Source organism: Mycena indigotica (assembly GCF_014461135.1).
Source record: "Mycena indigotica strain 171206Taipei chromosome Unknown Mind.scaff0006, whole genome shotgun sequence".
NCBI classification, from domain to species: domain Eukaryota; kingdom Fungi; phylum Basidiomycota; class Agaricomycetes; order Agaricales; family Mycenaceae; genus Mycena; species Mycena indigotica.
In genome coordinates, this window is record NW_023503005.1 from 887,784 (window position 1) to 900,277 (window position 12,494).

The 12,494-nt window shown below is 52.0% G+C and overlaps 4 protein-coding genes across 4 annotated transcripts; 2 read left to right on the forward strand and 2 right to left on the reverse strand.

The window, feature by feature from the left end:
• Positions 1-596: 596 nt before the first annotated feature.
• MIND_00674800 (Peptidase C14, caspase catalytic subunit p20) lies at positions 597-1,517 on the forward strand (the record flags this gene model as incomplete). Its single annotated transcript, XM_037363464.1, has 5 exons — positions 597-749; positions 804-943; positions 990-1,193; positions 1,241-1,356; positions 1,405-1,517. 5 exons carry the CDS (start codon positions 597-599, stop codon positions 1,515-1,517), a joined length of 726 nt encoding a protein of 241 aa, XP_037219108.1.
• A 266-nt stretch (positions 1,518-1,783) lies between these two features.
• On the reverse strand, positions 1,784-5,601 carry MIND_00674900 (ATP citrate lyase; the record flags this gene model as incomplete). The annotated part of the gene is made up of 7 exons (XM_037363465.1): positions 1,784-2,202; positions 2,253-2,673; positions 2,726-4,134; positions 4,185-4,283; positions 4,334-5,138; positions 5,208-5,383; positions 5,439-5,601. 7 exons carry the CDS (start codon positions 5,599-5,601, stop codon positions 1,784-1,786), a joined length of 3,492 nt encoding a protein of 1,163 aa, XP_037219109.1.
• A 796-nt stretch (positions 5,602-6,397) lies between these two features.
• Positions 6,398-9,168, reverse strand: MIND_00675000 (uncharacterized protein; the record flags this gene model as incomplete). Its single annotated transcript, XM_037363466.1, has 8 exons — positions 6,398-7,041; positions 7,090-7,577; positions 7,626-8,005; positions 8,219-8,316; positions 8,367-8,485; positions 8,532-8,750; positions 8,801-8,925; positions 8,977-9,168. 8 exons carry the CDS (start codon positions 9,166-9,168, stop codon positions 6,398-6,400), a joined length of 2,265 nt encoding a protein of 754 aa, XP_037219110.1.
• A 403-nt stretch (positions 9,169-9,571) lies between these two features.
• MIND_00675100 (uncharacterized protein) lies at positions 9,572-11,182 on the forward strand (the record flags this gene model as incomplete). Its single annotated transcript, XM_037363467.1, has 5 exons — positions 9,572-9,588; positions 9,633-9,971; positions 10,014-10,504; positions 10,554-10,873; positions 10,919-11,182. 5 exons carry the CDS (start codon positions 9,572-9,574, stop codon positions 11,180-11,182), a joined length of 1,431 nt encoding a protein of 476 aa, XP_037219111.1.
• Positions 11,183-12,494: the final 1,312 nt, after the last annotated feature.

Genomic DNA, 12,494 nt, shown 5'->3' on the forward strand with positions numbered 1-12,494 from the left:
ATCGAAAGCTTCGACCTCGAGCTGTTGAGAGAACAAAAACGCTAGATTATTTGGCTCAGGGGACATGACTGCAGAGAGTGAAGCGCGCGTTTCGTTCCTGCCCGGATTCTTCGCTTCCAGCTCCATTACCGGCCAGCTCAGGCCCGTGTCGTTTGCTTCTAGCCCGCGAAGACCCAACTGTAGATCTCCGGAAGGCCTGTTCTTCGCTTCGAATTCGCATGGGGCGTTGCAGAAAATGGACGCGTCACCAACTGGGACTTTCTGTTGTGGGAGAAACCAGCAAGTGAAAGATGAGTCAGCTATCAACGGATCAATCTACTTACTCATCCCAAACGACCATGACTTACTTTTTGCTGAACACTTTACTTTGAGGCAAGCTTGGCGTCTTCCGCCACACTCAAACTGTGGAGCCCCGCCGCGACATCTTCTCCCGAGCGACAAGGTGTCCAACGATGCCCAACTCCATCTCCCAAACTACGAAGAAGCGGAGCTTCCAATGCCGACCTAGCTTCTACTACTAGTAGTCTAGCAATAGAGAAATCGTACATCAACAGGAAGGCATTACATCCCCCAAATCTCCTCGCCTTTACTTCGTTATGGAACACACTGAACTGCTCAACTACATCACCCACCTCCCGCTCGACCTGCCCGGCTCGCTCTTCCACGATAAGCCGAAAAACTCCGGGACGGCCCGTGTCAGCGCAGCAAGCGTGAATCACTTTGCTGAGGACGTGCCTGACCAGATCCAGGTGAGTTTTCTCTCTTTTTTGACCCAGTTTTTGTTCTTATATCTACTTATAAAGAAAGACATCCTCAACTCTACCCTCTTCGCGCAGCGTGCCGCCAATGCTAAGTATCCCGGCGACCAGAGCGGCAGCAAGGAGTGGTACAACTTCTACACGGACATCCTGAGCAAGCTTGGCTGGAACATCCTCAACTTCCGGTGCGTGTTACTCCCGTTATATCTGCTTTTTTCTGACGCTTATTAGCCGCGACCAGGTCGACAACGCCAGCGCCAGCGGCACATGCTCTGAACTCGTCCTCTCGCTCCTCATGGGCTTCCTCTCGCCCAACGAGGTCGATCTCTTCAAAGATGTCCTGGAGGGCCTCAAGAACGCCAAATCGGCCACCAAGATATTCGAGAGCAGCGCCAACAACGACAAGTCGGCGAACTTCCAGTGTGGCTCCATCCGGTAGCGGTTACTCCATAATAATGAAGAATTGAACCGATGGTTTCCAGGATGAACGGCAACTTTGCAGAGATGAAGCTCGGCGTTTACACCTTCTCCACGACTGCCCATATCCAGAACGTGCTTTTCTGGTCGTGGAAGGACCAGACGGTGAACTTCTATGCTGGTGTGTCTTTTTTTCCCTTTCGTTTGGCGGGCGGCTGACCTGATATAGGCACCGCGACGCTCCTTTTCAACGAGAGCATGTATGCTAAAGTTCGCGAGGCAATTATGGACAGACTGGGCAACAACATGCTTGACTTTATTGACAACGTGCCCTTGTCTTAGACTTGTAGCAAACCGTAATCCAGAGTGTAAACTTGGACCTCGCAAAGTGTACTACCGAAATTTGAACCAGTTGTGCGACTTGTTATGTCTAGACCCAGCTTGATCGATGCATCCAAGATTCCCAAAAGTCGACTTCGCCCCCCCCAAAGAATGCACTTCAAGCATTGATTACATTTCGTCTATTTAGTCTCAAAAATCAGTATGTCTACAACGTCTAGTATGTGGTTTTGTATGTAATGCGGGACCAAAAAGAGCAAAAAGCACGACTACTGGACACGCCCAAGCACCCGCGGCTGGCTGACGTCAGCCATGTTGATGAAGATGTCGTCGGCGGGATGCCTGTAGAGCGGCGCGCGGAGCCGCTTCTGGTCGAGGTGGTGGCCGATAAAGCCGATGCTTCGGCCGAGCACGAAGAGGCCGTTGAGTGTGCCGATCTTAATGTACTCGTCGGCCTCCTCGGGCGTGAAAGCACCACTGTCGCGTAGCAGGTCGACGAAGCAGACCGCAATGCACCCGTCGACGTTCAGGATAAGCGTGTCCTTCTTCGCGGTGGTGACTTTCTCGACCGCAAGAGCATAGTCGAGCAGGCTGTGGCTCGGGAAGTGCTTGCGGACGTATTCCTTGACAAGCTCTACTCGCAAATCGGGGTTGTTGACGCTCTTGATCTTGTGGCCAATACCAGAGACTGGACAATACATGTCAGTGTTACCAAGGCAAAAGAAACTTGGAACATACTCAGTTTGTTCGCCTTGCGCGAGTTATCGACGAATTCACGTGGTGTCAGACCCGTGTCCCGAGCTTGGGAGAACATAGAGGCGGCCTCGTCAAGCGCACCGCCAAATCGGCTTCCGATGGTGAGGAGACCAGAAGCGAGAGAGGAGATGAGGTCTTTGCCCGCGCGAGAGGCGACGATAGTGTTCATGGCACCAGACACGGCAGGCCCGTGGTCGGCGGTAAGCATGAGCACCATTTCGATGAATTTGGTGGCCCACGGCGGCAGACGACGCTTGAACCACAGCAGACTCACAACACCACCAACACCGATGTCCTCCTTGAACACATCAGAAATACGCATGCCGGCGTAAAGCAGTTCTTGGCCACGCTCGTCAGAGATGGTCGAGATGAAAGCAGCAGGTTTGCGAATAAGACCGAGTTCCTACAAGGTAAATCAGTATAAAGCAGCCAAAAAAACAGATAAAACTACAAACCTGAGCCCACTTGTAGTCCATAGGGATGACTGGCGGGTCCATCTCGGCCTTGGGAACGATAACACCCTTGGAAACAAGACCATCATAAGTGTCTTTCAACGCCTTGGGGAGCTCCTCGAAGGTAGCAGGAACGACGAAACCAGCAGCGCGCATGGCCGAGTTCTTCGCATCAGCCGTCTCCATCTCCGAATCAGCCATACTTCCAGCGTGGCCAAACTGGACTTCAGTATCGAACATCTTGGCGCAAGTTCCAATAGCCCAAGCAACGATGGGTTTGGTGATGCGGCCGCTCTTGACGGCCTCGATGACACGGTATTCCTCAACACCACCGACTTCACCGAGCAAGACAAGCATCTTGCAGTTGGGGTCGGCCTCGTACCGCAACAGATGGTCGATGAAAGTTGAACCGGGATAACGGTCACCACCAATGGCGATACCCTCGTATGTGCCGTTGGTGACGAGGGAAAGGATGTTGTTGAGCTCGTTGGACATGCCTCCGGATTTGGAGACGTAGCCAACAGAGCCAGCGCGGTAGAGCTTGGACGAGATGATGTTGTCCATCATGCCACCAGAGTTACCAATACGGAAGCAACCAGGCTTGATACCACCAACAGTGGCGGGGCCGATAATCAAGACACCCTTCTCCTGGGCACGGTACAGCAGATCGCGGGCATGTCGTTCAGGGACACCCTCTGCGATGATGGCAATGCTGCGGATTTGGGAAGAGAACTTGAGGATGTCGATGGTTGAAGAGTAGACACTTCGGGAAGAAGCGAAGTTGACGACAACATCAACGTCAGGGTGTTTGGCGACAGCCTCGTCAATGCTGGTGTAGACGGGAAGAAGGGTTTCCCGAGTTCCCCAGTAGAACTTCTGGATGTGGTGGCCACCGAAGGGGTAGATCATGGCAGCAACACTGGGTGTCTTACGACCACACGAGTAATCGAAGTCGAGCATGCCCTGGATTGCACGGGGTTGGAGACCGAACACAAAGCTGCGAGTAGCGTCATCAAACGGACGATAAGCTGGGCGAGAACCACTCGGGGCTTCAGTGTCGAAATGGACAATCTGGTCGTTGGGTTGTGTTCGTTCACCGGAAGGATGGATGGTGCCAACAGCAGCCGATTCGGTAGTCTCGGTGACCTTGACATCGGTAGCAGCAGGAGTAGTGGTGCCAGTGCTGGGGATTGGGACAGGCTTCTTGGTGAGGTCGATACCAAGAGCAATGGGGACGATGTCGGTAATGTGTGTGTCAGGGCCATAGACCTTGATCGGAACACCTAGGCTCTCTCCGAGCAAACGCATAGCACGGAGACCTTCCTGGTAGTTGGGGCCACCACGACGAACGTAGATCTTGACATTGTGGTTAACAAGACCAGTCTTGAACTCCTTCAAGGCCCGGATGATACCTTAATGCACATTAGACTGAGTCATCAGATTATCGCCTATAGCAACACACCCTTGAAAGTAGCAGCAACGTTGGTGAAGTTGGCGATACCACCACCAATGATGAGGATCTTGCCTTGGGGATGTGGAGTGCCACGGGTAATCAGATCGACTATCAATCGCGATTAGATAACGTCAAGATGATAAAAATAAGCCACTCACTGATGGTGCGAGCATATTCGTATGTCTGGCCCTCCGTCGGAGCACCACTGTATTCGCCGTAGTTGGCCAGCTCACCAGCGAAGCCATGGGCAGCAATAGCATCGGAGTAGACGACACTAGCGCCACCACCAGCAACCATTGTCCAGATACGGCCTTTGGGGTTGAGAACCGTCAGCTTGAGCGACGCGCCAGTTGAGGCATCCAACTTTTGGATGTATGCCTCCTCGGTAGTCAAGTCACGGCCGAAGGGAGCGGGGAAGACCATTGGTGGACCACGGTCAGTCTGAACACCACCAGCCTTCTTCGCGTCAGCGGCTTTAGGGGCACCAAACGACTCTTCGTAGAGCGTCAGATCGCGAGCAACAGCCCACATCGGACCACAGATGCTCTCCGCAGTTTGATCGAGTTTGGCGGCCATGTCAAGGAAGTGGATTTCACCACCATCGAGACAAACAAGAGGATTGATTTCGAGATAGGTGAAGTGGAGGTGGACGTAGACGGCGTACAGACGGAGGATGAAGTCGGTAAGGGCGTCTTTGTTTTGTTCAGGAACGGCACCGAGTAGAGTCGATTTGATAGTGTCACGAGAAGGGAAGGTGCCTGAGGGAGAAAGAACGGAGACAGGGAGATTGAGGCGCAGGGCTTTGGAGTCGACATCACCGATGTCTACACCACCTTCGTGGGTGAAGAGAATGGCATCGCCTTCACGGCCAGAGTTGATGCAGACGTAGTATTCGGTGTTGGAAGGGTGGGGGAGGAATGGCTCGACGATGAAGGTCGTCAATGTGCCTGTTGTGTGCTCGACCTATGATCGAAGACAAGAAAAACAGAACGTGAGACAAGAAAAGACAGGAGATAGTATCAGAATGCCGACCTTGACGGGTTTGCCTGCGCGCTCTTTAATCCAAGCTTTGGCACCATCCGTGCCTTCCCAGGTTTTGTTGAGGCCGAGGAGACCAGCTTTACCACGACGCTTGATGAGCATGTCGGGTTTGGCGACAAGTTTTGTGGCAGAAGGGTCAATCCATCGTGGTGCAATGAGGTACTGGTCTGAGAAAGGCAAACAATAAGAAGAGAGAAAGAGTACTACATGGAAAAGGAGTACCATCGAAGACACCCTCGCTCCATCCGAGCTGAGCGACGCGAGGCTTGGGGAATTTGAAGTCCTTGTTCACCGAAGGATATGACGCGGTCGGTGGGGGGGCAAGCGGGAGCCAATGCGCAAGAAGGAGCTTGGCGTCGTACTCGCGAATGGGCTTGGATGCCATGGTGGTGGTAAGTGGAAGAGAACAAGAACGAACGACGCGTCTTTTTCTAGTGCCCCATCATTTTGGTACCCCAAAGATGTTGGCCGACTGCTATCAGTGTTTTTTTATTGGTCGTACGAGCCTCCACTGGCCTCATTTTGCCCCAAGCATCGATAGCCGGAACTTTCATCTGTCCAGAGCCTCCTCGAGGACAACATGTGGCGGAGAATGCAAACACCAATCAAAAAAATTCCCAGGTTCACTCAAAATCGCTGGCGCGAACGATAACACGCGTGAAATGGCACCCCCGCTGTGAAGAAGAAGTGTCTGTAGTTCACAGCAAGGGTCTATGGCATGGGTACTACTTGACCAGCTTCGATCGCGACTGGTCAGCTGATAGACACGGTCTTTACCCTCTCCATCGATTCGCCCACCCCCGCCGCTCCAATCCATCCATCATGTTCAGAACCCTCCCCATTTTTTCCGATCTTGAGTCAATCTAACGTAAAGCAGAGGTCGTGGCGTCGTTGAGGGGGGAGAGATGAACGGTACTTAGTGTGTTGAAGCCTTCATTACGGCCGCTTGTCAATGTGGCTGATTTCTTTGCCGGCCGTTGTGGACCATAACAGCCTTCCGATAGCCCCCAAAAAGTAGGACATTGGGAGCGGGCAGCGAACTCGAAGATGCTCGTCAGAAGCAAATTGGCAGATCTCGGGTCACAACACCGTTCTCTCTATAAAGGCAAAATCTCTCAGAGTCAGCTGTCAAACGCAGATATAAAATCTTATAACGATCTCTTCCCCAAGTTATTATCTTATCAAACTTGACTCTTCCATTCTTGAGCTATCTTCTCCAGTTTGTCCACCACAACTTTCAAGTCCCGGTCGACATCAACGCGCCACGTTCCCACCGCAATACGTGCAACTTGGACCCCTTGCCAAGACATGCCAGAGACGTGAATCTGGTTGTCCGAGTTGATCAGACCAACGAGTTGTTTGTTCATCTCGTCGTCTTTGGCGCGGAAGAGCAGCACCATATATACCTCCTCGAGCTTGTCATTGGGAAGCAAGTCGTAGACGGTTGAGTTGACGATGTAGGCCGCAAGGCGGCGTGTCAGCGCAATTTGGCGTTCAAGGAGAGCTTGGTACCAGGACCGCCCGTAAGCGACCAGAGAGGAGTAAACGGGTAGAGCCCGGAAACGACGGCTGTTTTCGAGTCCGATATTCAAGGGAGATAGTATGGAAGACAACGCGGTAGCCAGGTAGGCCGCATTGGGATTCCGAAAGACTTGTTCTTGTAACTGAGCGTGTTTGCTGAAGAAGAAACCACAATCATATGGACTCTGCAATAGCTTGTGGCAGTCGCCGGCGATTGAGTCAGCCAGCTCGAGATTTGAGACTCCGCTTCGAAGACGACTGTATTCCTTGGACTGAGGAAGTATACGAGCTTGCAAGCCAAATGCTTGATAAGGCGTTAGTTGCATGAGACAATGCAGGCCTGTGAACACACCTCCATCAACGTGAATCCAGGCACCGTATTGGTCTGCTAGAGCCCGAATATGCTTCATGTCTTCGCCATCTGTGGCAAACTTGCCAGAACTGACTTCACCGGCACTGACCGACACGATACTCGCACTTCCATTGGCTAGCTTTGAAGCCAATGCATCCAGATCGAACCGCCAGGGTTCTTCTTCGTTGCGAGGGAGGACGACCACTGATTCTCTGCCGAGACCGACAACCGATGCGGCCTTGTAGAGAGACGAATGCGGGCAGGTGGTCAGAACTTGGATATCTGACACCCCAGCATGGGAACACGCCTCGAGAAGACCGAGCTCAGCGATGCTTGAGTTCACAGGACGTGATTTTCGTCGGCCTGCTTCTGCCACAACATACTCCCTTCCTAAAGCCAGACCCAACAGGTTGGATGCTGTTGCGCCAGTCGTGAATATCCGGCCAGCAAAAGTATCTTGATCAAAGTTGAGAAGTTGTTGGAGCAGTCTGGAGTAACAAGGTCAGAAAGTGCATAATCCCGCAGAAATCACGCACCGCAATGTTGTCGCCTCGAGAGTGGTGGCGATAGACTCGTTCGGGAGGTGAACCGCCACATTCTGATCATACGTGCTGGCTACCCACTCTGCAAACAAAGCGGCATCTGTAACTCCACCAGTCGTGTAGGCGAAATAGGTGGCGGAGCGGCTTGAGGAAGTGAATCCACCAGCAATGTCCTTCAACAGATGCTCTTTTATACTCCCTAACCCACAGCCTCCCTCGGGTAGCCGGGTGATTAGCGCATCGCGAGCCGTTGCGAGGGTGCTTTCGTCGGGAACGGCTTGGTGAGTCTCTTCATTCGTCCAGTTTGTCATCCAAGTCTTGTAGGACCACGTGGGCTTGCTTCGAATTTCCAACTTCAAGGTGTCGTGAGCCGTCTGAGAGCAGAGTCAGGCCACAAAAATTTGTGGCCGTTTCACGACGGGAAATTGGAACTTCAGTCCATGGTTGTTGGAGGAAGACGATGATCTATCAATGATTTGATCACAAAGTTCAAGGCATTGAGGCTACTAGACATGAACAATAACTTCAATAAAGCGTGGATCATGGGTAGGACGATAAAGGGGCAGCTCTAGTCACTAGCAATTTACAGAGACGATGCCCTCTGATATATGGGTGGCAAGACGGTCTTTGATACTCTGACGTGCATGTGCGTAAACTTGCGCGTTGAGAACAAATACGGACAATTCTGCGAGCGTGTCATTTACCTGGATTACCAAAGAAACTAGTCTTACTCACGGAGGTGCAGCTCCAGGTCATTGTCGTCCTGTGGGTGGAAGAAAAGAGCGTCGTCGATATCATGAGAGCGATAGGCACATATCAAGCTGGTGAGCAGCGGTGCATTCGAGTTGTCGTGGCTGCGACTCGGTCATAAGCTCGAGCGGGAAGAGAAGCTTGGCTCACGAAACCGCCGCGATTTGGAAAATAGCTGAGGTTTTGTCGTCAGAAATGGCCATGCTGTTGAACAGCTTTAATGCATCGCTGTTGGCTTCAAGCCGCTCAAGAGAGCGAATGGTGTTGATAAGTCGGTTGACCACATCGCGAGAAGCGCTGTCGGTACTCTCAAGCCAGTGGATAGCATAATCAGCAACCGATGATGAGACTGCATGTCTAGTTGTTTGCCTGCGCTGAAATCAGTGTTGTACGGCGAGGTCAAACGGACTGTTCCGTACAGCGACGTATGACTTTGGTCCACCCATCCAATCACAGCGAGCAACTCCTTGTAGCGAGAGACCCACTCCTCATGCTGTTTTTTCGTGGCAAGCTGTACAAACAGAGTCGAGTGGAGCACATCGAGCTGGATGAGACGGTGAGCATGTGCGTGAGTCCGGTGGGGTGAAATGCGCACTATCGTTTGCTCGGAAACTCCGTCGTCGTGGCAGATTGCAGAGCGGTGGACAACGTGAAATGCGGTCGAATGGCCATTTTCATTGCTTATATCATGACCTCCATCTTCATGAAAGGACATGGCTAGAGAGAGCGAGCGGCGCGGGGTTACACTTTCCATTCTTCGAATTCCTTCGTCGGCTCTTTGGATCATTTTCCCAATTCATCTTGGTTTTGAAGCTTTGACATGCTTCTGGCCTAAGCCATGCCTCTTCTTCCGCTCCGCGTATCCTTTCTCTTGCTTGACGTCAGTGCAAACCGTTGAGCGCATGAAAATCCAGTAGACATTTGTTGGGCAAAGCGTTGTTGACTGGAAAAAGTTGGATTCAAAGGAGTTACAGTGTGACTGGAAAAAGTTGGATTCAAAGGAGTTACAGTGTGACGCGCCGGCGACATCACGTGAAACACATTATTCCAACCACTCACTGCCAGCAGTGAGCACTCGGGATACGAGTATTTAATCTCAAATGCACTCGATCTTCATTCCCGTACTTCTTACGAATGGCCTTGGCTCAACTGCACAAGGCAACTCTGAAGTCTTGCCATCAAGAACTTGAATGCCGCATTCTGGTTGGTGAGTAAGCTTCATGTGAGTGTTTTCACGCTCATGTCTCTCAGCCTGAACGACTACGCTGCCTCAGTCGAGTCCATACTACTTGCACAGGATCATGCCGCGCTGCCCCCTCACTCCGCTATTCAACGTGCCGAGTTGTCGTTGCCAAAGACATTACCTGAAAGTGGCCTCGGATTTGAACGGATCAAGCAACATCTAGAGGAAGATATTGTCCCCGCACTAAACGGAAGCTCGCTGAGCGCAAATTATTACGGTTTCGTAACGGGTGGCGCAACGATGGCGTCGTTATTTGCGGACTGGCTTGTCAGTGCGGTCGATCAGAACCCTCAAGTCCATTCCCCAACGGAGACGATTGCGAGTGATGTGGATCACGTAGCACTGAGGTATGCAGTATTCTCCAGATTGCGGGTTTCTAACTCTTCTAGACTGCTTCAACAACTTCTGGGGCTAGACGAAAACCTGTTCAATGGCCGAATATTCACGACTGGCGCCACCGGTTCAAATATCCTTGCGTTAGCACTGGGTCGTGAATATGTTGTGGCCTCAGCTGGCCGTCGACTGTCTCCACCAACGAACACAAGCATCGCGCAACTCGGGGTCTTGAAGGCCTGTAAATTGGCCGGCGTCAATAGAATCCAAATCCTCTCTGCAATGCCCCATTCGTCGCTCATCAAAGCAGCATCGGTTGTCGGTCTTGGACATGCAGCAGTCATCACATTGCCGCTGAGCGTGGAAGAGCCCTGGAAATTCGATCTGGCCGCCGTAGAAAGGCACCTCAAGGCTGCGAATGTCGCAAGCATCATATCTGTCAGTGCAGGGGAGGTTAACACTGGCCGTTTTACTACTTCCGGAGACGAGATGGTTAAGTTGCGCGCTCTGGCAGATGAACATGGGGCTTGGCTTCATGTTGATGCGGGTGTGTCTATTTCTTTGCCACAGCGACCCGTTTACATAAAATATGACAGCTTTCGGTCTTCCTGCTTTGGTCCTCCCACAACGTCCCGAGTACAAGCATATCATTGAAGGTGTCAAATTCATCGAGCTGGCTGACTCCATCACTGGCGATCTCCACAAAAACACAGTGCAGGTTCCTTATGACTGCGGAGTTTTCTTCCCTCGTCATCTGGCTTTACAGCAAACCGTTTTTCAAAACGCGCCCTTGGTCGTTCCAGACCATGGGGAAATCCCATCCGCTCATAATCTCGGTGTCGAGAACAGCCGACGAATGCGCGGACTACCAGTATATGCCTCGCTGCTTGCGTATGGCCGGATTTGGCACCAAGAGGTTATCGAGCGCCAGATCTCTCTCGCACGGACAATCGCGACATAGATTCTCCAGTCAGCGGCATACGAGTTGCTTCCTGGTCCTGAGATCGACAAAGTCTACATGATCGTGCTCTTTTGCGCGAGAGACGACACCTTGAACAGCCAGCTTACCGCGAAGCTGAACGAGTCCGGCATCATCTATGTTTCTCCCACCTCGTGGAACGGCAGAGCTGCGGCCAGAATTGCCGTCAGCAATTCACGTGTGGAGGTGAAGAGGGATGTGGAGAGGGTCATTCGAGAGCTTGAACGCGTCTCAGCCAAGTCGTAAGCACCAGGAATCTGTAAGTATTTGGGAAGATCTGGAAGGACTTGAATTCAACCATAACGAAGGAGCTGACTAAGACCTCTCCGTCTTCAATTGCAGTGCGTCACCCGAAAGAATGGCTCGGAGCCAACATCCAACAAACGGTTACGAACCCTGATATTGCCCAGTTTTACACCCTTCAGGTTTGATTCCGCTTTACGTCATCTCCGAGCCAAACTTTTAATGGCCAGATCCAGCAACGCTGATGTTTGAGCATGCAGAGAATCTTAGTCTAAGGCTGCTGAGAACAGCGGCTCACACGACTCAGAATCCCTCATGGTAAGTAAATGGAAGAAGTGGCCTCGCTTACATCAGCCACCATCACGTTGATAAGATAACAGCTGATAACCAGCTACTTAGAATACGACCGAAGGTTGACCCAAGGAGGCGATTGTGGATTGAAAGACAGATAGTTATGAATGATTAGAGCTTCCAGTCCTTCCGCCAGCTACACAAACGAATCAACACAGAACCAATTATTTCAAGGTTGGTCGGAAGCGAGTCCGTTCGACGAGGAGAGTTGGCTCAGCAGCGGGACAATACGCTGGTAGTGGGGTGAAAGATAGAGCACGAGTGGCCAATAGCAGCTTCACGGCAATTGGCGGCAGGCGCGTCATATTCGCTATGATCCGGGGGGACTCGGAGAAGAGTGACGGGACGACTCGGATGGAAGGCATTGGAAGAAGCGAGAAAAGGTACATATGCAGGTAGGCGACAGCCACCTTGGCAGGGTAACGTATAAAAGCTCACAGGAGGTGGGCTGTTGGCCAACTATGCAACAACTCCCAACACCAGCGCCGTCAGTCACAGGACTGCTTCTTGCTTCCAACGCCCATCTTGGCGTCAGCCCTTACCCTTCTGGGTCGCCCTCTGCTGCGACCTCGGTCACCCGCGTCGATGTCGACTCTGACGACGACCCGACTGATGTCGTAGAGCAACAACAGCCCCAACCAGAGTCGCTTCAGCCTCAAACAACGCTTATGTTTCTTCTGGCCTCTGGCAGTCGCTGTACGCGCTCATACGAGCTTCACACGACCATTCAGACAGTCAAGAGCACACTGTGGAACTCATGGCCGTCAGGTAGTAGTCTTTACGCTATCCTCTCTGATCTAACCAACAATTCAGACTGGCCAGATAGACCGCCACGATCAGCATGTCTCCGCATTCTTCACTTGGGCAGAGTGCTGCAGGATGAAGAGCCGCTATCGAGTGCGTCCCTTATCTCCCCCCATTCTTTGCTCCCCTCCAACTTCCATTTTTGTAGAACTCGGATTCC